At 44.5% G+C, this 27927-nt stretch overlaps 1 protein-coding gene across 1 annotated transcript; it reads right to left on the bottom strand.

Moving 5' to 3' along the window:
- Positions 1 to 198: 198 nt before the first annotated feature.
- On the bottom strand, positions 199 to 14922 carry apcdd1l (adenomatosis polyposis coli down-regulated 1-like). Its single transcript, XM_053431914.1, has 4 exons — positions 14271 to 14922; positions 3451 to 3646; positions 2103 to 2622; positions 199 to 1729 (listed from the first exon to the last, which is right to left on the bottom strand). The coding sequence occupies exons 1-4, from the start codon at positions 14347 to 14349 to the stop codon at positions 965 to 967; spliced, it is 1560 nt and encodes a 519-aa protein (XP_053287889.1). The 5' UTR covers positions 14350 to 14922; the 3' UTR covers positions 199 to 964.
- Positions 14923 to 27927: the final 13005 nt, after the last annotated feature.

The following is a 27927-nucleotide window of genomic DNA, read 5'->3' as shown; positions in this document are numbered from 1 at the left end:
TGAAATTGATTACCCATGATTCCCTTTGGGGAAGGTGTCATGTCATCCATCTTTTTATACAGTCTGTGAATCTGCAGTGTTAGCACGCTGATGTTAGCGTGAAGGTCGAGTCCTACTGAAGAACAGCTATAAAAGCTGAACACGCCTCACTAGCTGCTCACAGGCGAGACTCAGTTGTAAAGACTAGTTCAACACAAGTTATTATGAAAAGTAATTTTTTAATACACATAGAAAAAGAATCACTTTCTTAAATGGTGAAACTAACATCAAATATTAGACCCACATCTTTTTTTATCAAAAAGTACATAATAGATGGTTAAAATAAATATTCTTCTGATTTATCGTGAGAGTTGATAGAAGAGCAGACTAATGCGCTCTCTGGGGAAGAGATAAGGCCACATTCCATTCCACAGTGGGATCAGACCGATGAAGAGGATATGAGTTAGAGTGCAGACTTTTTCTACGTCTTCTTCTTTTCTTTCCAGTATGTTTATATATATATATATATATAAAAAACAAAGATATGTACAAAGTGCATTAGTCAAACTGCATCATGGGGAAAAGTCCACTGGAATGTCCATGGCTTTCATCCCATGTGGAAACAACCGATCCCTGTTTCAACGTTGTTATAATGTTACGACAGGAAAACAGGATTTATGCAAAATAAATGAATTGATCTGTGAATTGAGGACAGCTTTTTGATCATTATACTCAAGAGACACGGTTTAAAAGTATATAATTGTATTTTTACATTTAGAAATTATGCCACCTGTATATATGTTGAAGGTTTATATACAAATTCGTTTTTTAGGTAGAAATGTAGCTGAAGCTAAGAGTCATTAAAGTGAAACTACAGGCAGCGTCTGGAAGCCAGATATTAAAAAATGACTGAGCTCTCTTGAATGTCTCTTTTCCAGAAAATGTCCGTTAATGACTTCAGCTATGAAACAGGTTGAATCAGTCTCTAGAACAAGCTGCACAGCAATAATGCAAACAGCAGCAGCACCAGCTGGGCCCGTCTCTCCGTCCCATTGGCTGGTAACTGGACTTGCTTGTTGTTGAATCCTGATCCATGGCGATGAGAGCGCTGTGTGTCCCCCCCACCGCAAGGCACCAGGGGAGCTTGAAAGGAGGTGGGTCTCCGCTGCGGTCGGTCGGGACTGGACCCATCGGTGGGCCTCTCCCCGGTGAACAGCAGGGGGTGTTTCCTGTGGTCCAGCTCGGACTTGAAGAGCTCGTACTCCTTGTGCGGCAGCTTGATGCCCAGTACCGTGCACCCGTCTGTGGCTGTCAAGTCCTGCTCCACTCCGACCTCCCAGTGTCCGGCCCGACCACACCTTCCTGGCCTGGTGCCGTTCAGCAGCTTGGCTGTGGGCTCCTCCATGGCCGTGACTCTCACCTGGGTGACCTTGAAGACCAACTCTGTGGCCCCTGAGACCTTGACCGAGGGGTTTCCCTGAGCGTAGTGGCCAGAGGCTCTCAGGGTGAACGTGGGCTGTGTGCAGTCGGGGTCGGAGTAGTGATGGTAGGTGCCCTCCCATGCGTGCTGGTCAGGGTCAAAGGTGAAGTCACGAGTGAGGAAGAGGACGGTGGGACGGGTCTCACAGTGCCGGCTGACCCAACGGCCGGCCAGGGCGAGAGGGGCTGCAGGGCTGCGGGGCAACACCGGGGGGCGCTGCTCCGAGGAGCGGTACACCAGAGCACACACAGGGCAGGGGTGGATGTGATGCTGTGAAAGGGAGGGATGAGAGTGCTTTCATTATCATTGTATACTTTATATCATGTTAGTATCAATATGATGAATATTTTTGATACATTTCTTCATCATTCCCTCTTCACATTTGAAACGCGTCAGGATAATATGATACATTAAACCTCAAGGTAACGTTGACACCCCAAAATATCATCAATCAAACAATTAATCAGTTGATAATGATAAGAAATTCTTCAGCAATAATTTATATGAGATTTAAAGGCCAAGAGGATTTGTTCTGTCCCTTAAAAATGTTTTATGTGGTTTATACATAGGTCCCTTCTTGCCCTTCAGGAACATCTTGCATTAGTAAACACACTGAAAACAAAAAGACGTTGTAATGTCTCACCAAGGCGTTCTGCAGTGGCTGCTGGTACCCTGTGGGTCTGTACTGGGTTCTCTGCGTCCAGTCAGTATGGATGTCTCCTAAGAACAGCTCCTGGATCTTCCCTCCATGGCTGTGATGCTGCGTCTCCAACCGAATCAGACCCATCTCCATCATGGAGAAGCCCAGCGCTGCCAGACACCCCCTCCCTGCCCGGGTGTTGTACAGTTCGTACAGCTTCCCCGGCACCACTCGACTCAGGGTGGGACGCACGCAGGCCGCAGGCAGCCTGGAGGCCAGCCTCTGAATGGCTGCCGGGCTGTGGACCACGATGCCCACCTTGCTCGGGTGGTGTTCGGCTTCGGTGCCTCCGCGGGTGATCCAGGAGGCCTGGCGCAGACGAAGCTTCCCCAGGATCATCAGGGAGTAGGCCGGGTCCTCGCAGCTGCTGTCGGTGTAGTAGTGCTGCAGGGCTTGGAAGTGACGGCTGGGGTGAAAGGTGTAGGAGCGGGTGAGGAACTCTGGACCGGGCCGAACCTCACATCTGGACACAGAGCACCAGGGTGGTTAAAAGTAGATAACAATACAACAAATACACATATTTCCTGGGCCAGCAAAACATTCATCAAAGCAACTTCATATCAAACCAGCATCACCCAGCACATGTCAGCCAGGGACCGGGCTTTACTTGGCCACAGAGACATCTTTTTGACATGCTGACGTAAAGTACCTGTGGCAGCTGTTCAGATCTGATCAAAATCTTTGAAATAGTGTTTGTAAGTGAAACTGACTCCTTTCAATAGCATCTCAAAACTACGTCAAAACACAGGGATCAGGGTCTCAAGTCGAGTCTAGTCCTCGAGGAAGTCAAGGATCATGTCCTCGTGTCTGTGACAGTTACTCTGACTCGACTCCAAGTCAAAGGCTCTGGTCGAATCTCCCTCAATTCAAATCCCGGTAATAATAACGCCTTTCATGCAAAACAATCCTTGAGGTTTTAAAAGTTATAAGAGACTCTGAATTTGAAAATATAAGTTAAAAACAAATGTTGAGCTTCAGGGCTCCGCTGGCCTTGACTCTCTGGATCTCTGGAGCCGTAGGAATGAACGTTACTTTTCCAAAAATATTTTCCACATATGTCACGTCTCACACATTCGTCCAAAGTCTCCCATTTGGTTTGACATCTGGAAAGTGTGAAGGTCACGGCATCCGATTCACACAGTTTTCATACCACAGGCGATCCCTCGTAGTTTTAACAGAACCATTCTTCACTGATCTGATCCGCTTCTGACTTTAATGGTTCCGTGTCTGATAGAAAAGATATAAAATTGTAGACTTGTAATGTTTAAGTGAATCACTGCCACAACTTTACCTTGTTGACACCCATGTGCCGTCCAGTCTTGGGGGGACGTCCGCTGTGATTCCCACTCTCTCCTGTGGGTGGCGGTACTGACAGTGGGGCAGCCACTGCAGGCCTTCGCTGAGGTTGGAGGAGGAGGAGGAGGAGGAGGTGAAGGAGGCCGAAGGCACCTCCCATAGTTTACTCCCGGTCCCGGCCACAAACACGACTACAGAGGAAGGAGAAGTCAGAAAACAGCCGAGTAAATAATCACTGAGGCTTCATTTAGATTCCCAGGCTGATTCGGGGGGGATGTGGGGAGAAAAACGGGGGAAACCAAAAGTATTCCCATCAGAAACGGTTATCAGCCTCCTTCATCAGAGGAGGAGGGGAGCGAGGGGGAGCCCGGGGGGGAGGGGGGGGGGGGAGGAACGTTCACATCTTCTTTCTGTTACATCTAAACATAATTCTGGTCGAGTGCAGGCTGCAGTTTTGGTACATTTCCCATGTAATGAGTCTGCGCTATAGGATCCATACATGGCTGTGAATCAGGACGCTGGCCGCTGTGCAGACAGTTTTGGCTTGTCACTTCAATCGGCCTGCAGCTGCAACACACAGCCCTTGTTATTGTGTTTGCTTGGAGGAAGGAGGTGTGTGTGTAAGTGTGTAAGTGTGTAGGTGATTGTGCATGAGCGTATAGTCTTTGTACAGGAAATATGCATTTCTATCATCGAGAGGAATCAAACGGTGCGTCACTGACGGCAGCATCCAGCCAAGCCAAACACATCTGTCGATATTATGACTCGAGAAACACTTAAGGTGATGAATGTTCTCGCCTTGAGTTTTCCCAAACAATGACAGTAAAGTTAATCCGAATGAAAGCACGATTCTCTCCGTAACACTTATTGATGTGACGCACACATCTGGAGAGTGTCGGCGTAACTGCACTTTCTGATCCGTGCACTTGTTGCTAAACGGAGAGGTGTGTGCGTTGTCGACATCGGCGAAGGCCCGAGCGCTCTGATCTGGAGGATTGTCCGATTGCATTTAAACGTGAGGTAACACGCCGGGGTCTGTGTGAGCAACACATGTGTGCATTTCTGTGTGTGTGTGTGTGTGTGTGTGTGTGTGTGTGTGTGTGTGTGTGTGTGTGTGTGTGTGTGAAAGTTACGGCTTCAGTTTCATTCTCCCAAAACAAACGTCAGAAATCAAAAAGGGACGAGTTCTCACAGACTTCTCCTGTTTTCTCTTCTCTCCTCTTCACGATGAATTATCGCTGCACACTTCATATTTTGCAGTTATTAAACTTCAGAGTGAGCTTTGTGAACTTTTTTTTAACAAAGCCATTTAGGCTAACTTTATGCTAGGGTTAGCTAACAAAATCTTCTTATGACCTAGACTTATACTTGTCTGTATATTAACAGATGAATACGAGTACTATCATTCTGATCATTCAACTCTTTACGATAGATTTTCCTAAAATTTGAGGTTTTTGAAAGAAAGAAAATTTAATTAATCTGCCACTATTTCATGATTGATCGATTATTCATATTTTAAAAATCTGGACACTTAAGTCACTTTGGACACCAAGGCTCTGTAAAGACTGGTCATTTTTCACATTTTCTAAACAAAACTAGAACAACTCCCAGGAGAGAGCACACTTTTAACAAGGCCCAACAGTGCCCTGATGCAGCCACTTTTAGATCTGCTAGATCAGGATTTTTATTTTGGATCCACACCAAGATTTCTTTTATCATGATCCATCGTTAATTCTCTGGGAAATCAATGAAAATGTCTCCAGAAAGGCCTCATCTGGCACTAAAGAAAAAGAGTCCTGCATCTGCCCCTTTGTCTCGATCTCCACCAAAATGTAATGGTGTCTTTTCGTGGCCCATGTCTCATCCTTCCACCAAGTTGGACTTGGACAACGGGCAATGGCGAAACCATAACCTCTCTGACAGAGGTAACGATCGATTTATTAAGGACCAATTCACCAGATTATTCAGGAATGAAAATAATTGTTGTTTTCCTTTTCCCCCTTTCGCTCCCTCGTGTCCCCACAGCTCTCACATTCCTCCTCTCACTCTCTAAACTTCCCCGGGACGGAGAGACAGCTTTATGGAGGTAATCTCACTCCGCTTTCCTCTCCCTTCACTTAAGATGCACATGGGGAGCGGATCACCTGTCGAGCCTCCAGTCGAGCCGGGACCTGGCTGTGCAGGGGTCAGCTCAGCAGATCGCTCTCTTCCCCTTTTTTACTGAGCAGACGGAGCCGGAGGAGAAAGGGCTCCGAGTGGAAAGTGTGCGACGCTGCCATTTTTTCCCTGTAAAGGGCTCCAAGATGGAGAGGCGTTTATTAACCCTGTTAGTGACAGAGGCAGGATGTGTTTTATTCCTTCTCAGTCTTGGAATGCTTCCCACACGCTGACCACAACCACAGTCGTGTGTGTAGAGTGCAGTCATTTCCAAGCATCCTTCCACCTGACACACACACACACGCACACACACACACACACAAACACACACACAGACACACAAATAACCTTCTATATTAGTGAGGTCACTCATTGACATAATGCATTCTCTTCCCACTCACCCTTTAACTCCCACCCTCAGTCCGTAAGGCCTGTGCTTAAAATGGTCATAACAAAGATGCACAAGTACACACACACACGCACACACACACACACACACACACACACACACACACACACACACACACACACACACACACACACACACACACACACACACACACACACACACACACACACACACACGCACACACACAGACACACACACGACACAGTTCCAGACCTAAAGACCAAATCGAAGATGAAAGCACGTTTGTCTGTCTGTTTGACGAGAAGATTAATGCTTCTCTTTCCTGTCGGGGACACTGAAGTGCATGTTTGCAATTTCCCCCCCCCGCGAGTGTGACGTGTTTGTTTATGCTCCGTGTCACTGCAGCTGGCGAGGGAACCCGGTCAGTTGGACCCAGCTGCATTCCCACAGGAGACCTCAGAGCAGAAATACTAATCAGGATTAATTCATTTCCACGGCGCCTTGCAAGTCACTGGGTCGGCCTGTTTTGTGTTACCCACGTCTTTGTTGCTGCGTGCGTGCAACATGTTGCCTGTAGTGGTTCCAGTGCACGAGCAGAGAGGCTGGAGTCACAGCCTGGGATGTGGAGTCACCCGGGCTGCTACATTTTGAGTTTCTGTTTTTTTGCCAAAGTATTTCTATAGAGTGATTCTTAAGGTCACTTGTCATTCAGCCCCGCTCGCTCCCTTGGATCTCATTCCAGTTGGGCATATGGTTGCATTTACTAAAAGAGTTCTCGTAAAAAAGCAGAGCTTAGTAAAACAAAATTGCTCATCGTGGGGTTTTAAGTATTCTCCTACGAAAGGGCCTGGTCCAACCACAAGTGAGGCGATGTTGTAATACATATGATAATAACCAAGCCCCGTCTCAATTTGGTGGAGTTGGGGGACTGTTTCAGTTGATTCACTTCCTACATAGGAAGTCAAATATCATTAGTTTTACTCTAAAACGTCTCCAAGGATTTATTATTTTTCGCTCTGGACCCTAAAACCTCCCATTGATGCAGTCCACACCTCCCAGTGACAGAATGATACCCTGTTTCAAAAACACAGCATTTTTACCAATGAAAATTAGAGGACGTCCGGTTCAACTCTGATGAGAACAGTGGCCTTTGACTTTATGAGGTAATATATATATATATATATATAGAATTAAGGTTTACTGAGAAAACATTATGATAAAATGCTCTAATTCCAAGGTGTTGAGTGTGAATACCCATTAGAAAGCCTTGGGCTAACTACAGTGTTCACACAACTTCATAATTACCAGTTAAGATAAGGAGCTGTGTTCTTTCAGAGATTGCAAACACTCATAATTAATCATTTCTCCTTCAATAATATTTTGATCGTAAATCAAAAGGTATATTTAACTCATATATTGATGAACTCTTCTCACTTTAATTACACTTCTGTGACGTCATCACATCCCTATAGAAACAGGCCATAATAAAAACCTATGATGTCACATGCTCTGTACGGACAGGGGAGCAGAGCACCTGCCAACACCTGCAGCTGTCATTGGTCAGTTCAGTCACGTGACAGCCAATCAGCAAGTGACATTTCCGCAGGAAGTCTCCCGCCGTGTGACTTTAAGCAATTGTTTGATTCCTCAATCATTTCATAATTAAAGACCAATTTGATATGATGGTAAAATAATTGTTTTGAAGTGTTTAACTGTTCCCTTTTTTGGATTTTTGTTGACCAAACGATTTATTGGTTTATTGAAAAATCTTGGCAGTTGAGAAACAGTAGAACACAGAAATAGCTTGTATATATTCTCTATTGTTTTTGCACTATTCTTCATCCATCTTTCTTTTTATATATGGTCAAATTTTTTGCCCTTTTCTGAGGTTAATGTTCACTGTATGTTTGTTTATGTTGTAGCTACATTGAGAGCAGTGCTAAACTGGAGTCATATTCCACTTACTTGGCCAAAAACGCTAATTCTGATTCTTACAGATAATGAAAACAATTGTTGGTTTTGGCCTAAATGAGAGAAGCCATGTCATTCTCCTCAAGAAGACCAGGGGCTGTTGATCAATACAGACTTACACCATACAGAGTTATGGTGTAAGTTTTAGTTAAAGAGCAGAAGAGCTGATCTGTCATTCTGATTATCTGCATAAAAGCTGAGTACACAGTCACAAGCAGCTGAACAACACGTGTACATGAACTACAGACAACACACCATTCAACCCCGCAGCGTCACAGTTCCCCCACAAGAGGTCAGTGCAGCCGCCTGTGGCCTGCGTGTGGTCTGGCCGGTCAGTCTGTCATCACCAGTGACTCTGCAGCAGCCGGCCGGCCTCACCTCATCCCACTGATGACCGGCCAAAGTCATCTACCTGCCCCTGAGCTTCCAGGTCCCAGTTCTGTTTTCCACACGCAGAACAAATGCACGCTCGCACGCTCACAGAGACACACACTGATGTACAGTAGGGCCGCAGAAGGGATACCATTTATACAGGACCTCCAGGCTGCACTCTGTTTGTTTGTTTGTATTTGTGATTAGGGTTTGGCAGCCGCCGGTCTCCTCTCTCGCGCGTCTCATCCGCGGAGCCAAATTCAGAAACCGGTTTAATGCACTTCTTTATTCTGAGCCATCCTGGAAAAACAAGAACCAGACGCAGGCACTTTTGATTCGGGCCTAGCTTTGCAGAGGGAAATCAAGTGCTTGACATTTAAGTCAAGCCAGTGCCTCATTCATTAGAGAGAGACGCCTTTGTCTGGTTCGCAGTTCTCATACTTGTTTTGGCTTTTAACAGGAGAATCACCAAACCGGCCAAAGTGGAGGCCGCGGAGGTGAAGGGAAATCGATTCTCTCCCAGAGAAAATGTTGTTGGTGAACTGAAATGATGGCAAAGTCCTTCATGTTCCAGTATTTTAACTGCTTCCTCGTGTGTTCCCTTCGTTCCGAGCCCATTTCTTTCAGTGTGGCTGCTGTGTCTACCCCCCCGTGGACTGTACAGCCACTCTCATGTCTCTTTGCCTCAGTGCTGCAGGACAAAACCCACCGACTGTCCCTGAAGTGCCCGTGCCCTCTTGGCCCACATCCCCCTCCCCTGAGGAAAAAGCTGTGACGTGTACGGCTTATTTCTCCTGGATGGTTCTCAGATTTCTTTTTTTTTTCTGCCCCTGTTTTCTCTCTTCTCTATCTCTGTCTGTGTTGGATGAGGTGAATGAAGTTTGTCAGGAGGATGGGGGGTGGGAGGGAGGAAGAGTGGGGCGTCTTCATGTGCTGCAGGGACATGATTAGTGAGGTGCACATGTGTGTGTGTGTGTGTGTGTGTGTGTGTGTGTGTGTGTGTGAGCAGAAATATGAAATGCTACTGTAGCTCAGAGATTCCTGAGCTGATGCTAGGTGTGATCAGATGGAGAGTCCTGACTCTTCTAGGGTTTTAGAGGGAAGGAGTGTCTCCTTTATTCATAGGCAGTGAATAACAAAGAATACTTATTTTTATATTCATCTTTCGCACACATTTATTTTTGAATAACTGTCACAGGCCAAAGGAAGAAGAACTATTCTACAGTTTAGAAAAAAGTCTAAATGAAGAGATTTTGAAAAATAATAAGTAAAATATCCTTTTCTTTATTTCGCTATATCTTATGACTGATTAAAAGGGTCCTTATCCCAGTGTTGAGAACCATTGTTAAATAACTAATAAATTAAAAATACTTTGGGTTTTCTGTTTAGTTTTCAAACTGGAGACTCCCCACATATCGATGAATACAGCGATTTCCATCAATATCATAATTTTGTCAAACCAGCCCACAGGAGACACGACCAGCTGCATGTCATAGACTGGTCAGAATGGTCCTGTCTGTTTTCATTGATAAGCAGTTGCACTATACTGCTGTAAAACCTGTTTTATTACGCTGTAGTTGTTGCTTGAAAGACGAAATAAAAGTGTAAATATTTTGTTTAAAAAAAGTTCATCGAGGCTTGTTGCTCCATCAAAAGTGTCTTTAGTCAACTCGTCCCATCTTGTGTCTCCCACACAGAAACAGAAGATACTGTGAGCCCAGCAGTCTGTTTCAGTCTAACCAACCAAATGTACGTAGGAACAAACCTCCTCAATCCCATCTCTCACTGCAGCCGGAATTAATATCAACCCTCGAATAAACTTTCATTAAAAGCCCGTCCACACTCTGAGATTTTCAAATGTCCGACACCAAAGTTTACAAGTGTGGTACAGTCTCTGAAAGTCAGTCCCGAACAGGGGCTACTGTGAGACACGCTGACCGTCAGACTATTTCGAGCTTTGGTGACCATGACTGCCTGGTTGTGTGGGAAATACGTGACCGAAATCACACTGCGGACGTCGGATCCACATCTACAAACCAAACAGGATGCAGCATTAAATGATGAAGAATGAGGAGGCCTGTCATCAACAGCTTGTCAGCACAGTTTTTTAAAAACAACACGCACGGAAATGATGGAGGCAAAATGAAAAAGACGGTTGTGGGCCTGGCGTATGAGGATGTAAAACTTTCTTTCAGTTCATCGCAGCTTCACCGTGTATTCAACACACGTTCTGAAAGGCCTCAAAATCTTCTCATCTCATACAATCTTGAGGCAACAAACTTACACAATTGCTGATGATGCACAATGTCCTGTGGCCTCGTGACAGCACAGGTTGAATCCCAAATTATCTATGTAATGAAGTTACTCGAATTTGCAACTTTAATGTGATTACTGAGATAAAAAGAGCCGGAAACATTAACCTATTATTTGATTATGTAATAATCAGATTTAATGAGCAATACACTAGTGAAATAATGCGTACAATTTCTGATTGGTTTCTGATTCCTGTTTTTCTTTGTAGTATCAATGTAAACTATATGTTTCTTGTGTTTTTGACTTTTGGTTGAACAAAACAAGTTTGAATTGAACATAAAGTTCAGACCTGTGACTTTGTTCTCTTTTGATTCTTCATAAACTAAGTGATTTATTTATAAAACAAGCATCAGATGAAACACTGAAGCTGATGTTTGTTGCTTATCGGCCTCGCTGCTGCAGCGCCCTGCTTCTGTTTCCCTCACTTCCCTCCACGCTTGTCGCCGAAGTCAGGCAAAGGTCAGGTTGATTTAGAGATTTAGAGAACATGAGGTCTGTTGTGTTATTCTAACCCGCACTCCGCCTTCCCTTTTTGGGCTTTAAACCCCAGTGTGTCTCCCAGACCACGAGTATCCCTCCGTCCCTGGGGCAGCACATGGACGTCTACTGTTGTCTTTTCATCACAGTGTAAGCTGGTTAATCCGGCGGCCTCGTTTATTTAGAGAAGGGATCTACCGGCGTTTGCCCAGTGGACGCCGATGCCAGGTCCACTGTGGTTACAGTGGAACTCTGGCTCCTGTTCACGAGGCAGCATCGTGCAGATCGTCCCGTCGCTTTTCACATCTTCACCCCGGAGGAGACAGCTGCCACATCGAACCGACGCATCCACCTACTCCACCGTGTTCTCATCTTTTCATCTTCTCAGCTCCACGAGCTCAAACATAACATTTCCGCTGTTCTTCATCAAGCACTGATGGATGTTTAGTTTTCGGGCTATCACACACGAAAGGAGAGCCCTCACTATGAGCACCTGACATGCAATGCTGTGTCTCTTGGTTCGAGAAGTTGATAGCGGACAAGAGAAGTTGATGGTCCGTTGATGTTCTGGAGCTGCGATTACATCGGTTATACCTTAATCAAGAAGATCGGGTTTGGAGGCGTTTCTTTTGGGGGGAGATCCAGTCGGTGTGTGTTTCACATTCTTGGAGAGTGTCATGTTTAAAGTGAACTGCTATGGGCCGGAACTGGAACACTGCATCCCAGATTTCATTTAAATTAATGTGATCAAGGGGTTGGATCAAGAAATATTCTCATCCAGTTCAGTTCAGTTCAGTTCAGATCTTCATTGACCCGCGAGAGGAAATTCTTCCCTCCGCCAGACCTTATCCAAACATTTACTGTAAAGTCTCTTCTGTAACAGCACATCGGAGACTTTTATCTAGAAGACTGGAAACAGTGGTTCAAGACCAGCTGTTTGCAGCTTTAAACTTTGGGTTTCAATGGACGATCAGTATGGAGTCAATGTGTCAAAGTCAGTGTTGATTAAAGGTGGGGTAAGCGATTTAGATTCATTCAAATCTGCTTATATCTCCTCATGGTCCATGGCTAGCTGAACGTTCTGTGTGAAAAAAAAATCTAGTTTAAATACAACGCCCTGTCTCTATTTGGGAAAAATAGAAAGGTGGACTACCTGTACTGCAAAAGTACTGTTCCAGCCAATCAGCAACAAGAGTGTATGTGCTTGTGTCCATGGGAACTTTCAGAACCAGTATGAGCCAATAGAATGTTAATCCTCATTCTTGAAGCGATTTTAATATAACACAAGGAAACATTGAGTTTTTCATCTGGAACTTCTTCCTTATACTATCGAGGGATGAGAGGGCTGTAAAATGCTCCTCTGAAAGCGTACACGGCGAACGTAATAACTACTGTTAGCCACTGGGAATGCTAACACCGCTATCTCATGGGACGTTAATCCCCCACGAAATGTTTTACAGTAGCAGAGGACAGCTAATACAAAGAAGACAACGAACCAACGAAAGACCGAAAAAAATTGAGCCGCTTCAACGGTGGAGAGACCACCGGGAGATCAAAGAGATGAAAGAGATGAAAAGCGATGGCAGGTGGGTAACATTCATTTGCTTTAGCTCACTGATGTCTGTGGTGGTTAAATCCTTCTGAGATCAGTGCTTCACCTCGGAACCGTGTGTTCATGGATGTGAGGGATGGAGCTTCTGCAGGAGCAGTGACAGGAGGAGTGTGTTTGTTTTCGTCGAATTTCATCCAAATACAAAGTTTATGGTCCAAACGATTCCACTCTGATATCAGTGGCCCTCAAAATTAATTTCTAATCGGTTTTCAAACTGTCTGTTTGGGGCAGGGATTTAGTCGTCCCATGCTTCTCTAGAAAACATTTCACAGTTATCGATCCAGTCTGTTAGTATGCCCGTGAAACAGCTTCATCTGTGATAGTTGGAAGGGAGGAGGCTGGTTTTGGGCTGCGGTCTCCTGCCGCTGGTCACCCTAACCAGCCCTGATGGGTAAAAAGCTGAGCATCTGCGATCGAGGCCATGGCGGCTGGACGGTCGGCTCTGCACAGCAGCCTGAGGTGGGGTCAGTAATGGCGGTCTCCTGTTATTCTAACCATTAACATAATGGCAACATTAGTTCCAGGGCCACGCTTCCCTGCTCCTGGGGAACCATTGTTTAAAGGCACAGCTCCTTTCAAGACGCCACTGACCACCGATGCTTTGAAGAGCCTCGCCGCAGCGGAGGGGGAACACAGACCGGGCATTCATAAGTCTAGCGTCAGCACAGGGAGTGTTTTTATTTTTCACATGTGATGATCCACATGTTGAACTTTTTCAAATTGTTTGAATTGTGACAAATTACATAACAACTTCCTCGTAATTATGAGTCTGTCCGTTATAATCTCTTCCTTTTTGTCTCCGTGTCCTGCCCCGTGTGCTCCTGGAGCTGAGACCCCCCCCCCCCCCCCCCCCGAAAGGGCTCGGCTGATTCCTCACATGAGAGAACATTTATCTCATTGTTTTCATAGTGGAGCGGCTTCGGAGGACAGAGGCAAATCTGCCATGATCTTTAAAGATCAGATTCTAATGGAAAGATTTACACAGCAAATTAACTTACACCGAAAAAACAACTTTAACGCATCAGTTGAGTCGGTGGAGTTAGAAAATTCCTGAAAAGGTGAAAAGTACTGTGAACTATGTATTACTGAAATGTGGAGTGTGACCTTGAAACAGTTTTGCATTATTTATGCATCAACGTCACAGATACTACATCGCGTTAGCATGAATGGTTCTCTGGTTACATTTTGAGTGACTACACCTACCACAGTTGACAGTTTGCTAGCTAGCTTTAACTTTTCCCTCAAATAAATCATCTCAGTCTTTGAATTGAAATTTGAAATTTGAAGTTTTTTTCAAATTGGTTGGGGTGGTTAATAATATAGACATTTTTCCGACGTTTGTTCACATGGACTTTCAATTTTTTTTTAACTCAAGACGACAACAATTTTTGGGATCAAAATAAGGTTATAAATAGAACTTCAATCAAACTAAATCTGCATCACCTCATGGAACAGAGATACATCATTAAAGAGTCGAGTTAAAAACAAATTAAAGCTGTGTAGACAGACACGCTGCCTTCCTGCAGACACTGGTTGCACTCACCTTGCCACAGCAGCCAGACTCCCCTCAACAGGTGACTGAAACATCCGCTTGACATGTTTCCTGCTTCCGCACACTTCATTCACACAAACACACACACACACACTCACACACACTCACAAACTCACACACTGCTCTGAAAACAAACTTTGATCCCCGAGAAATCCAAGAAACAGAGAGGCTCCTGTCAGCGAGAGACGATCAGGCAGAATATCACCATGACAGGAGCTCATATATAAAATGTCCAGTAATCCCTCAGATGAAACTCTGCTCTCTTCTTCAGCCAGACTTCTGTCTTTCCTCTCCTTCTGTTTCTTTTCCCTCTTCTTCTTCTTCCTCTGCTTCTTCTTCTACCTCCACTTCTTGGCTTCCATGGTCAGTCTGTGAAGAACGTGCTCAGATGGAACCTCTCGCTTCATGCAACTTCTCCACACTGGTGCTTCCCTGCAGTTGGTGAGAGGGAGAGTAAATGCTCTCTCTCTCTTTCTCTCTCTCTCGCTCTCTCGTTCTCTCTCCACCCCCCCCACACCTCTCTCTCTCTTTCTCTCTCTCTATCACACACTGCTGGTTCACCACTGTGCAGCCCTGTGGATCTGTTCCACTTGATGCATGTGCAGCCAGTGTGTGTGTGTGTGTGCATGTAAGAGGGAGGGAGTGCTTTGTGTGTGTGTGTGTGTGAAGTGCGTCCTGTCTGGCTCTTAAAGTTTTGAGTTGAGAGGAGGGAGGAGAGAGAGGGAGAGAGATGGAGGGAGGGCAGAGATGGAGAACATTTAGAGTGTGTGTGTGTGTGTGTGTGTGTGTGTGTGTGTGTGTGTCTGTGGAGGAGGCAAGCTTCAACTTCCTAAAGTAAGAGCTCTGGGGAGCTTTTAGCCTAAGGTGTAAAAGTGCAGTGGTGAATAGGAATTAACACTTCAGCCAATAAACTAAACACGTTTTTCACTTACTGCACCGCTCGTTGAATCCAGCCATGTCGTTTGTTTTTAATTATGCTGGTAGAGATTTCTGAAAGTTAAAAAATTTCAACCACAAGTCTGGGCACATACATAATTAATCCAACAAGCAAAACCAATAAAATAGCACATTGAAATAATTACAACTTAAATGGGGCAACATCTTATTATTTAATGCTTTATTCTCCATATACAAGGAAAACATCTATTGGTAATTATTGATCCTTGTGATTAAAGATTCAAAGGAGAAAATGCTCATCATTTATTTTAATCCAAAGACACGAAAGAGGCCTTGACTGACACCAAATTTTTTATTTTTTAATCTTCTTGTCTCTTGTTCTTCGGTTACAGTAACAACCTTCATATTAATTCGTCTGCTCAAGTTTCCAGACTTTGATGTGATAACTTGGTGATGCTCCTTTTTAATTATCCCTCCTCTCTGTACTGATAGTGAGGATATTCCAATGGAAGTGATGGGGGAAGAAATCCACAATCCTCCACGTCCGAAGCCGGAGCCTGTGGCACAGGGAAGAGAGCGGGTTGTCCACGAGCCAGACGGTCGGTGGTTCAATCCCTGGCTCCACAGGTCTGCATGCTGAAGTAGCCTTTGGGAAAGCCAGTAAATGCTAAATTACCCCAGTGTGTAAATGATGTGTGATAGAGAAAGTGCTGTGTACAGAAGCATTGTATGGCGTGTGTAAAAGGGTGAATGTGACCTGCACTTTCAAGCACTTTGATTGGTTGATGAGACTGTACACAAACAATCTATTCCATATTTTGAAATAAAGTAAAAAAGTAAGAATTTGGGGCTTTAGCAATCTGACATTTTCAGACATGAACTCTGGAGAACGTCTGCAGACTTGGGTCTGACAGCAGCTTCAAACAATTCAAATCGACATTTAACAAAGTTAGATCATTTTGGTACCGGACGCCCTCTTTATTACAACCACAGGCAACATGGACATCCATCCATCATCCTATCACTACTCCTGGTCCTTTGAGGGTCACATGGGGACTGGAGCCAATCCCAGCAGTCATTGGAGGAGAGGCAGGGTTCAAGCCGGGGACCTTCTTGCTCCCCCGAACGTGAACAGCCAAATGGAAATATTTTTTGTCTTGGTCATCACTTCATACGCTTTTCTCCAAAATCAAAAATGACGTATTGGGTCCTTGGAAGAGATGGGATTTCCTATAGCAGAGAAGAATAAAGTCCTCTTGGTGTGAATGATGCTCGGAGGCACAGCATGACTGAGATATAGGAAGTAAAAGAAGCTCAATGGCGACGTGTCTGAATGCCAGAGTTCCCCTGAATAATCCACCAACCTTGCTGTGAACAGTTTTCTTTGGAATAACCCTCTACCGAAATAATATTCCCAACGAAAACTGCTCCCAGTCGGGTCTGTGGCTTACGGGGAGTAATGGGAACACCGTTTCTGGGAAGAGACGTTACTGTTGACGTTTTGAACGACATTTTTCGTTAACGCTGTGAGCACCACAAATGAAATTCCATTCGCTTTTCATTTTACTCCTGCCGGATAAAATCACACAGACGGGTGTCTGTTGCATATAAAACAAAAACTATCTGCATAGTACGATAGGTGAGCGGGAAAGAGTGTCTCAAGTAATTTGTGTGATCCGACCTTTTAGACTGAGAGAAATTCGCCATAAAGAAACGTCTAGATTCAAACCTGCAGCAGCTGCACACACACACACACACACACACACACACACACACACACACACACACACACAGTTCGCACAAACCCATATCACACCCCATTAGAAAGACACATGAACACACAAACGCTCCAGTCACACTGATTCATCGGCTCCGTGCTCACATGTGGTCCGACGGAGCTGTTGACACTGTTGACCGCTGCCGAGGTAAAGAAGGGTTTCAAAGTGCCTGCCAAGTGAGAGCTGGCAGCACATCTACGACGGGTGGGCTGACCAGAGCCCTGGCACACGGTCAAGGGTGCATACACGCCCGACACCGCTACACACACACACACACACACACACACACAGACACACACAGTGGCCAACGCAATTGGGCTGAGTAATTTTATCTATGGCGCAGTGTTTTCTATGGCAGGTTTGTAATGCATCATCCTGCTTATATTAAAGTTTCTTTGCCAATTGTCCGTCTGCCTAAACCTGTTCCTCCTGAGTCGAACATTCACCAGCTCAGAGTTTCTCACAGTCTGCTCGCCGTGTTGTCAAGGTCATGAACCACCACATGGACGCGTATTAAAGGAGGATCCTGTCGTTTCCCCCCCCCCCCCTTCCAAGAATCTGGATCCTATTTTTGTATTTTCCTCCATTGTTCCTGTCCGTAGTAATAACGCCGCGCTCCCCGAGCTAAGTCCCGACATTTGGGAACACTCAGCCTTCTCTAAAAATACAGGCAGACAGGCCACGAAACATGAGCAGTCAGACAATGTGAGAGTTTTTAAAGTTCCTCTCCTGGCATTGGTTATGCCCGTGAAGAAAAGTCCCCTCATGGATGTAACTCTACACTTTGGCCTCATTAAGTATTTCTGCATCTACAAATATGCAAATTGAATCCACTCGCACCCCCCCCCCCCCTCCCCTCCTGTCTTCAGCTTCACGTCTCCTCCTCCAACACACAGACCTCTGCTTTTTCTCCTGTTTGGTCTTTACTGTACGCTGAACAGTGGCAGGTGGGAATATGACAGTGATCCAGACACACTTGTTAGAACAGGAAACCAACATCGAAGACGGAGAGGAGGATTGAAATGAGCAGGGTCACCGACAAGTCAATGAATGGTAATTTCATTGGTTGTATTAATAACTTAACAGTAGAGAAGTACAGAAAAGACCAAGACTTACAAGTATCAGATGGATATAATGCATTGCTAACACTAGTTTTCAAAATCCTGAGAAAAAGTGATGCTACGATGAAACAAGAGGTATGAAAAGTTTATGGAAAACTCCTCTGTAAGGGGATTAGACTGGTTCCTTAGGTTTGTGGACCCTGGCTGTCTAAGTTAGTTTTACAAATGTCTACAGTGCAGTTCCACATTGGAAATATTAAATCATGGTGTTGACTGGTTTTGCCACTCATGTAAACATACTTTATACTTTGTTAACACATGTTAACAAAGTATAATCATGATTTCAATTGGCGGAGGTACTTTAAAGGATGGCTCAAAGGGTTCTGCAAGGCACGGCAACACACAAATATCTTTATACCACACAGACACTGCAGGTGGAGGGTCGGGAGGGATGAGAGAATGAATATAATTTCTGGACATTGACATCAAAATCACGAGTTCTCGTCCTGACTCGTAGATTTGGTTAAATTTCTGTATTAGAAACATTTATGTCTCGTGTTTCAAGTGACACTCGATCATTTTACACCAAGGATCCCAATCGTTACATAACCAAGAGCTCTGAGTAACTTCATTGAAACACTCAGTACTAACATTTTATGACCAAATATGTTTATTAACAATGTTTGCTTAACTTAACTTGGCTTTAAAGTTTGTTTGTATACTTGAAAAGTCTGTATTTGTTTATGTAATTCATTTGGAGACAACTTTCCAATATTTACTTCATTTAATTTCAACACTTGAGTTATGCAGGTCCAAGCAACACCTTGGTTTAAAGTTTAAAAGTTTGGGATCTTCCAGTTTAGATAATTAGCTTTCGCTGATCGTTTGTTTCAATCAGTCACATCGTCTGACTCCTCGTCTCTCCTGCCTCGTCTCTCTTAGGACGGTGCCATCCTCGCTGTCCATAGACGACACAGCTATTATTTGAGGGGTTGAACTGATTGGTGATCAGTGCCTCTGGCTAAGTGCTAACTTGCTGTGACAGACCCCACAGAGAGTGAAGAGGAGGGAGGACAGACGCCGCTGATCTCTGATCCCAGATCTGACATCTGGCTCCCTCAGGAGGACACTGCCTGGGGTGTCATCAGCTTTGATCCACTCAGGGTCCTCTTAGGAATGCACACACACTCAAGGACACACACACACACACACACACACACACACACACACACGTACTGCACTCTGATGTCGATGTAAATGGATGCACATTTTTTTTAATCTCACACCCGGTTCTCCCTTTCCTGTCTCTGATACTCAGCCTCACACACACACACACACACACACACACACACACACACAATCACACGCACACACTCCACTGGGGCCGGCCTCCTGGCACACACATACAGGAGCTGGCATCAGTTGCCTAAGAACACACAGCGCTGTTTTATAATCAAATAATTTCTCAATCCTGTAACTAATACCTCTCCACCAAGCACGAGCTATCAACTATGCTGGGCACTGTGTGTGGTGTGTGTTTGCCTGGGCACATATCCTACATGTCAACACACAAAAACACACACACACACACACACACACACACACACACACACACACACACACACACACACACACTTGAATAAGCACTTACACTTACACATGGGCCACATGTTCACACAGAACTTTAGACTGGGTTCATTCATGCTGGTCATTTTGTGTTCTGGTGGTTTGGACCGAGGCCCATTACCATGTCCCTATACAAGCTCGTAGCGCCCCCTGTAGGACCCAGTGGGTATCAAAGCATCTGCATCTGAGCATAAGACAACAAGGAAGGCGATAAAACAAAAAAGAACAGACAACAGTTACAAATAACCCGTGATTTTGGCGAGCTTGATGTAATTTAAATCTCATCCAGAGCCCAAGATGTTTCATTTTAAATTGGATATCTGAGGGGTTTTTTAATGTAAGGAAAATTCCTTTTTTTAAATCAGCTAAGTGTGAAATTTGATCTCTGTGTGAAAATGGAAGTCAAATGTGTTTCTCCTAATCTAATGGATGGAAGAAAGAAACATTCAAGCTACCAGGAGAGAGAGAACTTTAAGAAAACATAAAAATATTGTTGTAAAGCTGCAGGTACTGATTCTCTCTGACACCTTTCTCCTGTGCAGAGAATATTATGACACTGTGGACGATGATGAGTCAAATTTCTCCTAAGGAGCAAGTTTTTATTTATTTTTCTGGATTCTTACTTTTACTCTTATTCAATTTCTCCCTTGCACTGCGACCAATTTCTGCTGCTGTGTCATTGGTGAATATCCCCTAAGGAGTATCAACAACACATCTTATCTTATTTTATCTTATCTTGTCTTTTCCCATTTGTTCCTCAGAAGGTTGCGCACGTGGTGAGTTCACCTGAAGAGCTGGTGCAGACTTCCTCATGCTTCTGTGATTTTAGGGCCGATAGAATAAGCTCAGTAGAGTCTTTCCATCTAAATAACTGAACTCAACATCACTGCCGATCGGAGCCAGATCCGTTTGTGTTTAATGGCAGGTTGTAGTGAATTCTACAATAATATGAGAAACGTATCAGATAAAAGGAAAATATAATAAGTCTGAAGTGAGAACCACACTTGTCTCTTGAGCTGTAAAGAAGCAAAGCTGGAGTATGAACATTTTCCTCTGGGAAGGATCAATGTAATTATGTGTAACATAAACAAGGCCTTAGTTTTGTGAAAATGTCTAAATTTCATAAGCCTAAACTAAAACTGGCCCAACACTTCAAACCAGACCATGGAGTCTCGTGTGTGTGTGTGTGAGTGTTAACAAACTCTCCTTCCCGACACACAACCACACGTGATGCTGCAGATAGCACACTGCTCTTTAATCATCATACATTCAGAACCGTAGAGCTCTGAACGTGCAGCAGGGAAACACACCCACATTATTCTTCACCTTTTGTCCATGAAATTTCACCGTGAAGAGTCTAAACCCTTGTGCATCAGTGGCGGGGGTCTGCTCCAGCTGTCACCCTGAGCTGAACACTGCAGATCCAATTCAAGGTGCCGGGGTTTGTTGACCGAAGTGGGTGGCGTGACCAGGTGAGGTCTGAGACACTGTGATGTTGTGATGTTTCCTGAATATGCCGATGAGAAGATAGGCAGAACGTTTGAGTGTGATGTTGTAACCCCCCTGCAGATGTCGAAACACGTCACGGTGCAGATGAGAGGAGGAATGTCATTATGTCTTCCATCGTTATGGGAGCACACGAGAACTCCGGGCAACTTCTTCTTCCTGTCAGCGTGTTTCTGCCACACTGTGATGGATAGTGGAAGCTTTTAAATGGAGTCACTGGTGTGTGGAGACACCTGTGACATGCTAGAACTTTTCAGAGGTAAACTTCTTCTTATTATAACCGATGTGTGTCTGCAAACACGGATTCAAAGAGGAGCCCTGGCAGCCGAGGGTGCTGAAGTGTCTCCTGACAGGGACACTGGGAGCCAGATGGAGTGTCCCTGGCAGATCCTCTCAGGGAAAAGTTGAGCAGATATTCAGAAGCACTGATCGGTAACAGATGATTACCAGCCACAGGTTTTTTTTTATTTCTTATTCCCTGGCTGCAGGTTACCACAGCTGCTCCACTGTCGCTCCCACTCTGCAAAGTTTCCATCTCCATTAGTCAAATGAAACATATCAGGGAGGGTTTACACTGCTGGGCACGTTGGCAAAGCTTTTCTTTTAAACACTTGAACGCCCATGATGTCAAAACAGAATCATTTGTTATTTTAAATCAATAATTTACTTACTGGCCAAAATCATAACTTTGCAACAGTGACAATGCAAAACAGGCCTGTGAAGTTTGGGATGTCTGTACAGGCTGAAATGGTGTTAATGGAGCTGTAGTAGGAATAACTGAGGGGATAAGTGGGTGGTGTCATAAGTTTGTGGAAGAAATAGTTTCAACAAGCTGTGTCCCAATTTAAAAGCTGCATCCTTCAGACGCTGCATTTTAAGACTGATTGAGCCACAGCAGCACATGTCTCTTTTTCAAAGGCTCCTGCAAACGATGAAGGATCCACTGCAGAGTGGAGGCCTGCGGCAAAAAGGAAGATGGAGTCCTGGCCCCGGTTATCTGCAGCCTACACCAGAAGCCACAAAATATTGGCTGTTGACCCCAGAGGCTAATTCGTCAATCGATCATGGCCGACAGGAACCAACCTCTCAGGAGAGAAGGAGGGATGGATGGAGGGAGACACCGGCCATTTTGAAACTGCTCATCTTATAAAGGTGAGGCCATTTAATCAGGAAGAGCCTGAGAAATCCTGCAACCTGAGGCCATTGCAGTAACTAAGTGGAGCAGAGATAAGTTAATGATCCTGTGGTAACGCTGTGTTAATAAAAACATTATGAGATTTTCACCAATGGAAATGCAACCTTTTAAAAGACAAACAAAACAAACTTATTGTGGATATTCATAATTTTTGCGTCTAGTTTTATTCAGGTATTCTAATATCACCATTGGTTTTACTGTAGTCTTGGCATTTGTGTCTCCTTCTCTGATTTCAAATTATTATTATTTAGATTTTGTGGTGTATTTACTCAAAACTTGTTTCACAAATGACTTAAATTTGTAATAAGGTTAATACTGTTATCAAAACGTCTGTTCAGTATTTGGCACAAGCACCGTATGTGTTCAGTACGTGTGGCCTGAGTGGGAATCAAACCTTTAACATCTGGTAGCTTTGGCTACTTTTTAATCTACTGGCTCTCCTGTAGGGGAGTTCGGGTTCCACAGTCGTTATCGAGGAGAAACTTTCCACACTTTCCTCCCTCTATTACTATCTTCACTTCTAAGAGTTGGATAATCTCGTGGCATGTGACATATCTCTGGTCTTCTCAGTTGGAGGAGATATCGTATAGCAAAGTCCTGCTCTAGTGCCCCCCCCCCCCCCTCCCCTTCTGCAGAGCCTCCCAGGTTGCTGCTGTTCTCATCATATCTCCATTTCCATTAAGCCTCTGTGAAATTACTGAGAGACTTTATCCTGTGTGCAGCGTTCTGTGACTCAATACAAGTGTTTCTCATTAGTTTGATGTTTAAATGAGCCCGTGCCTGGATTGAACATGTGTTTCAATTTACGCCATGTGAGGATTTCTTGATTAATTTGCTGCTTCGCGAAAAATTATCCCTATGTCACTGTCCTCCAAACTGGAAAATGGAGTCAGCACGTTCACGGAATACACGTCCAAACTGCAATTTAGATGAAGTATTCCTGCAAAAGTAATTAAATTACAGCAAAGTACTGCAGGGTTCAGCACCGCAGCTATTTTAGGGTCGCAACTGTGGCGGTGAAGGAATATGTGTGTGTAAGGGATGAGAGGGAGGGTTTAACATGCAATAAATAAATACCCTCGTCTAATATCAGTATCTAGTATCATTATAAAAACAACCCGACTGAATGAGTGAATTAGAATTTGAACCCTGGTGAGGTTATGGCTGCGACAGATGTGGGCAGGAGTCACATCTGGTTGGTAAAGCGTAGAGAATGGAACTAATGGGGTGAGTGGGTGAGGGTCTGAGGCTGGCAGATGTCAGCAGAGGCCGCGCCTGTTATTGACATAGCTGCCATCTTAGGTCTTCTTTTCATCCGTCAGCCGGAATTGACCGAGCATCCCCACTGCTTTGTAATATGACCCAGATGATGGATCTGCTGCTACAGGGAATGTGCACGCGCACGTATAAAAGGAAACACTTGAACAAACACACACTGCACAGCCACGTGCACAAACGCACTTGCGCACATTAGCACTCCGCTCTGTTGTCGCTGTCATCTGCCATTTGGAGTCCGTATCGCTTGCCCTCGCAAATCTGCGCCCGTATTATTTTACTCGACTTCAGCTGGCAAAAGAAATTTGGTCCCGAGCTGCAAATGGGATCCTGACATGCAAAAGTCGTGTGGGATTAAATCCACGGGCCGACTTGAGAGGTTGACACTGCTGATGATGATTTATGAGCCATGTAACACGTAATCATCGCATTCTTTTAGCATCAACCCCCAAAAATGTGTAAAGTTATGTAAAGCGAGGGGTACATTTGAATATTGAAAATCGGCCTGTTACCGGATTGAATGTGTTTTGATTTATCACATGTGACGTTCACTTGATTTATCCCGTGTAGCTCCCCAGCACCCACCCGCCAGGTTTTACAGCAATGCCATTGTACCCTGTGCGGTAAATCAAGCACACCTCCAGTATTTCATTTTCAAGTGACCCTGGTCGGGTGCTATTGTGTCTCATATCCTCTGGTTTTATTGCCGTATTCAAAACGTGGGTGCATGAAAGAGGGAGGGAAACGCGGAGGGAGGGAGGGGGGGATGCAGCGGTGGCAGTCTCATGACTTGTCACATTCCACTGGAGGTCTCAGCAAAACCTGGTCCCAGTATGAGAGATTAAAGGGAGACAGGAGGAGGCCGGGCGAGGTGAGGGCTGATCCTGACCACAGATAGTGGCTCTGGAAGCACTAGCACTTCCACCACCTATGATGGTGGTCTGTGGGGGGGGGGACTTCATTTCACGTGATTACACATGTGCAGGAGACACATGCTGATATAAACAGGGTTGAAAAATGTGCGTCAAACAGGCACAGCTGGCTCGATTAAAATAATAAAAAACATGTACAAATGATGGGAGGAGTGAGAGAAGGAGTTTTAACAGACGTCCAAATGTGCAACACCACAAAATGATTCATGTGATGAATGTGGAGGGAGAAAGAAACCACTGCTCTCCTAAATTGAGCCAAACAGAGCTAAAAGGCAAATGAAGTGCTTAGAAGTACTTAGCAAATAATTATTCACGTCAGTATTGAATGAATGAATGAAACATGTCAGTAGGTGAAAGTTATGTAACTCTTAAAAGTTACAATGTGCTTTACAGCAGCACCATAAAAACCTCAAAGGATATGGAATGTGGCCAAATGAGAAATAAATCAGAATTTAAAAAGAAGGATAAATGAAATATAATAAAACTGTGGAAGCTGATGTTGTACTGAGGGGAAATTAAATCAAACCATGGTTCATGCTCAGCAATTGATTGTTGAAGTTTTGACAATGTTTGATTGTTTAGATCTGAGGGCTGTCACTGCAGAATAAAAGATGAAAAGACGGCAATAGTTGTGGTGTTACTTTTGTTTTCCAAAGTGTTGTTAATATATTATCATGAGAATAAATATGTTTGAATCTAAAATGTTTACACTTTTCTTTAAGTGGGGACACTCAGTATGTTTATCTTTTTACTTTCTCTTTTCACTTTTCACTTTTCTTCCCTCTGCCTCTGTTCACTGACTTTGTTCAATATAAATGTGACAAACCTTTTTGTGAGAGGAGAAGTTTCACGTGTCTCCTGCCTGATCTGTTTTTCCTCAGTTGCAGGGAGGCCGTGATGTTGCTCTTGCTCTGCTGCAGAGTGAAGAAAGACAGTCCTGGAAAGTGTTGGTACTTAACCACAATACATCACAACTCAGAGCTCGAAACGACACCAACGTGGTCAACATGACAACTTTATGGTGATAATTTGTCAGCGTTATTCTGCTCCTCCCGAGCGGCCAAACCCCCAAAGATCCGTCTGCTGAGTCCCAACCCGCAGTGTTAAATTACTTTATGTGTGAACATTATCACATGACTCTGCTGGACGTCTCAGATTTATAGATTCCAACAATATGTCACTGAAATATCAACATGTTTACAACAGAGCATCTAGAGAGCAGCAGGGATTTGTCCTGATCTTGATAAAGTTGTCAACTCGCATGTTTCTCTCGCCTAAAAAAATCTACCTTATCAGACGTGATTAATTGCTGTTTGTGGATGTTGCTGTAAACACGAGCAGGACGATAACACGATAACGTTAAGTCGACATCAACACTTGTTTAACAGAGTTTCGGCTCCGGGCTGGATCCCAACTTCTTTCCTGCTCTTTACTCCCTTTAAACTTGAAGAACTTTCTGATTCTGCACCGCCTCCTCTGTGTGTTCCTCAGCCTCCGCAGCCGATAAGAAGTCTGTTGAACATGGAGAGAACACCAAGGGAGAAAAACACGAGAGCTGGAGACACATCAAGCTTCGGATTGAGCCTTTAAACAAGAGGAGGGAAGTATTTGGTTTTAAACACCCCCGGCTCTCAGATCCTCGTGTCTGATCGTAATCACCATCGCCTCCATTTTGTGCCGCTCCAGGTCTGTAATCGACTCGGAGATGTTGATGCTGACAGATGTGGCGAGAGCAGCTAAGGATGGAGAGATAATCAGAGGCACGGAGGAGAACCGGCAGGTGAGACCACAGGGGAGATTGTGTGCCTCCCCCCCCTCTCTAATTTCATACCTGCAGACAGGTGCTTGGCAGGGCCCGACATGCGTGTGAGCTTGAAGGACGGGGGGGTGGAGGGAGGGTTGGGAATGAGGAAGACCTTCAGACGGGATCAAAGAAGGTCACGCTATGGCTTCTGATCCCCCCCCCCCCCTTTCTCTTTCCCTCCTCCGCTGATCTGGAAACGATAGATTTCATTCCTGCATTCGCTCCTGAAGAGGGGAAGTGGTGCCGGGTTACCAGGGCGGAGCCCGAGGAGCTGAGGTGGAACTAAGACCGAGAAGGCAGGGACTTGTTCGGATCGCTGCAACGCTCGTGATCAAAATGAGAAAATGTCACGTCTTCAAAACCAGGAGGTGAATTCTCTCATGATAAAGACAGTGTCTCTCGTCAATGCATGGAATTCAAGAAAGAAATCAGGGACATTTGAGTTTCATGATCCACTACAGTGGTGTCTTTTTATTAAAGATCTGGAAGAACCTGGATTGTGTTCACTCTGTGTCGTTTGCCATGATATTTTGATCAGACGTTCATGGTCCCCAGAGGACGACTCCCAATGATACGTTTCCTCTTGTCCCACCATTAGGTTGCATTTGTGTTTATAAGTGAATTATCTCATTCACTATTTGATGGACTTTATCAAAATTGCTCCACACATTCATTCATTGACTCTTCGTTTGGTTTTCTCCATTTAAATTCGTTCAAATCATTGATGACGCTTAGTTCATTGAAAAAGCTCGATACTGAAAATCACCCATTATCTGCAACTATCTCTTAATCCAATCTAAGAGAAGCTCGTATTTAATCATCTACAAAGTCATTCTAACTCACTGAGATTATTGCTATCTACCATCTGTAATCTCTGTCTGAATGTGGCTCGCATATTTCAAATACTCTTCATCTTATCGGTCTCACACTTGGCAACTGTTGACTCTGGTGCGGTTTGGACAGGACACACGTGTGAGAACCACAGAGCGGACCGGGTCAGGGTTCTGTGAACAAACAGGTGAGCAGCTCTTTGTGCAGTGTGGAGCTTCAGGGTTCTGAGACTGAAACCAGTCTTTTCTCACCGCGGCCTCGATTGCTGCAGGTCCCTTTGTACAGTTTCAGAAAGAAAGGGCACTACACTTGTTTTGTTTAATGCACTGTCCCCTTCTCACGTGCACTCACTTAGCCACCACTTGTCGACGTGATGCAAAGTGATGCAAATAACTGTGCAGTTATCATCTGTGTGTATATCCTCAGCCGAGGGGGGACCGGCACTGTGATCAATCACAATTATTATTTTGAAAAATCTGCAGCTCATTAGGATTGATAAAAAATACACTGGTTTCACATGACAGCACTTTTTACTAATATTCATATTAGTCCTGCGCCTCCATGATTCCTGCATGTTATTCATGAACATGTTGGTTCCAGCCGTGACACTGCTCGAGACTCATTGTACTGTATAATTCTGCAGGTCTCTATAACAACAGGGATCCGATTTCAAGGTCTTATGATGTTTAATTTATGCAGACGCCTCTCGCGCAGCCATGATTCCCATCAGTGGAGTCTTTACA

Source organism: Pleuronectes platessa, chromosome 2 (assembly GCF_947347685.1).
Source record: "Pleuronectes platessa chromosome 2, fPlePla1.1, whole genome shotgun sequence".
Classification (NCBI taxonomy): Eukaryota; Metazoa; Chordata; class Actinopteri; order Pleuronectiformes; family Pleuronectidae; genus Pleuronectes; species Pleuronectes platessa.
Note: the sequence above shows the minus strand (reverse complement) of the source record. Positions and strands in the feature narration are given on the sequence as shown.

What these genes read in the sequence shown, in the direction of transcription:
- apcdd1l (XM_053431914.1), bottom strand. Translation starts at nt 14,349, where the DNA reads ATGAAGTGTGCGGAAGCAGGAAACATGTCAAGCGGATGTTTCAGTCAC. An exon ending in GGCACATGGGTGTCAACAAG is followed by an intron (nt 2,623 to 3,450) that starts GTAAAGTTGTGG and finishes CTCTGTGTCCAG; the next exon opens with ATGTGAGGTTCGGCCCGGTC. An exon ending in AGCCACTGCAGAACGCCTTG is followed by an intron (nt 1,730 to 2,102) that starts GTGAGACATTAC and finishes TCCCTTTCACAG; the next exon opens with CATCACATCCACCCCTGCCC.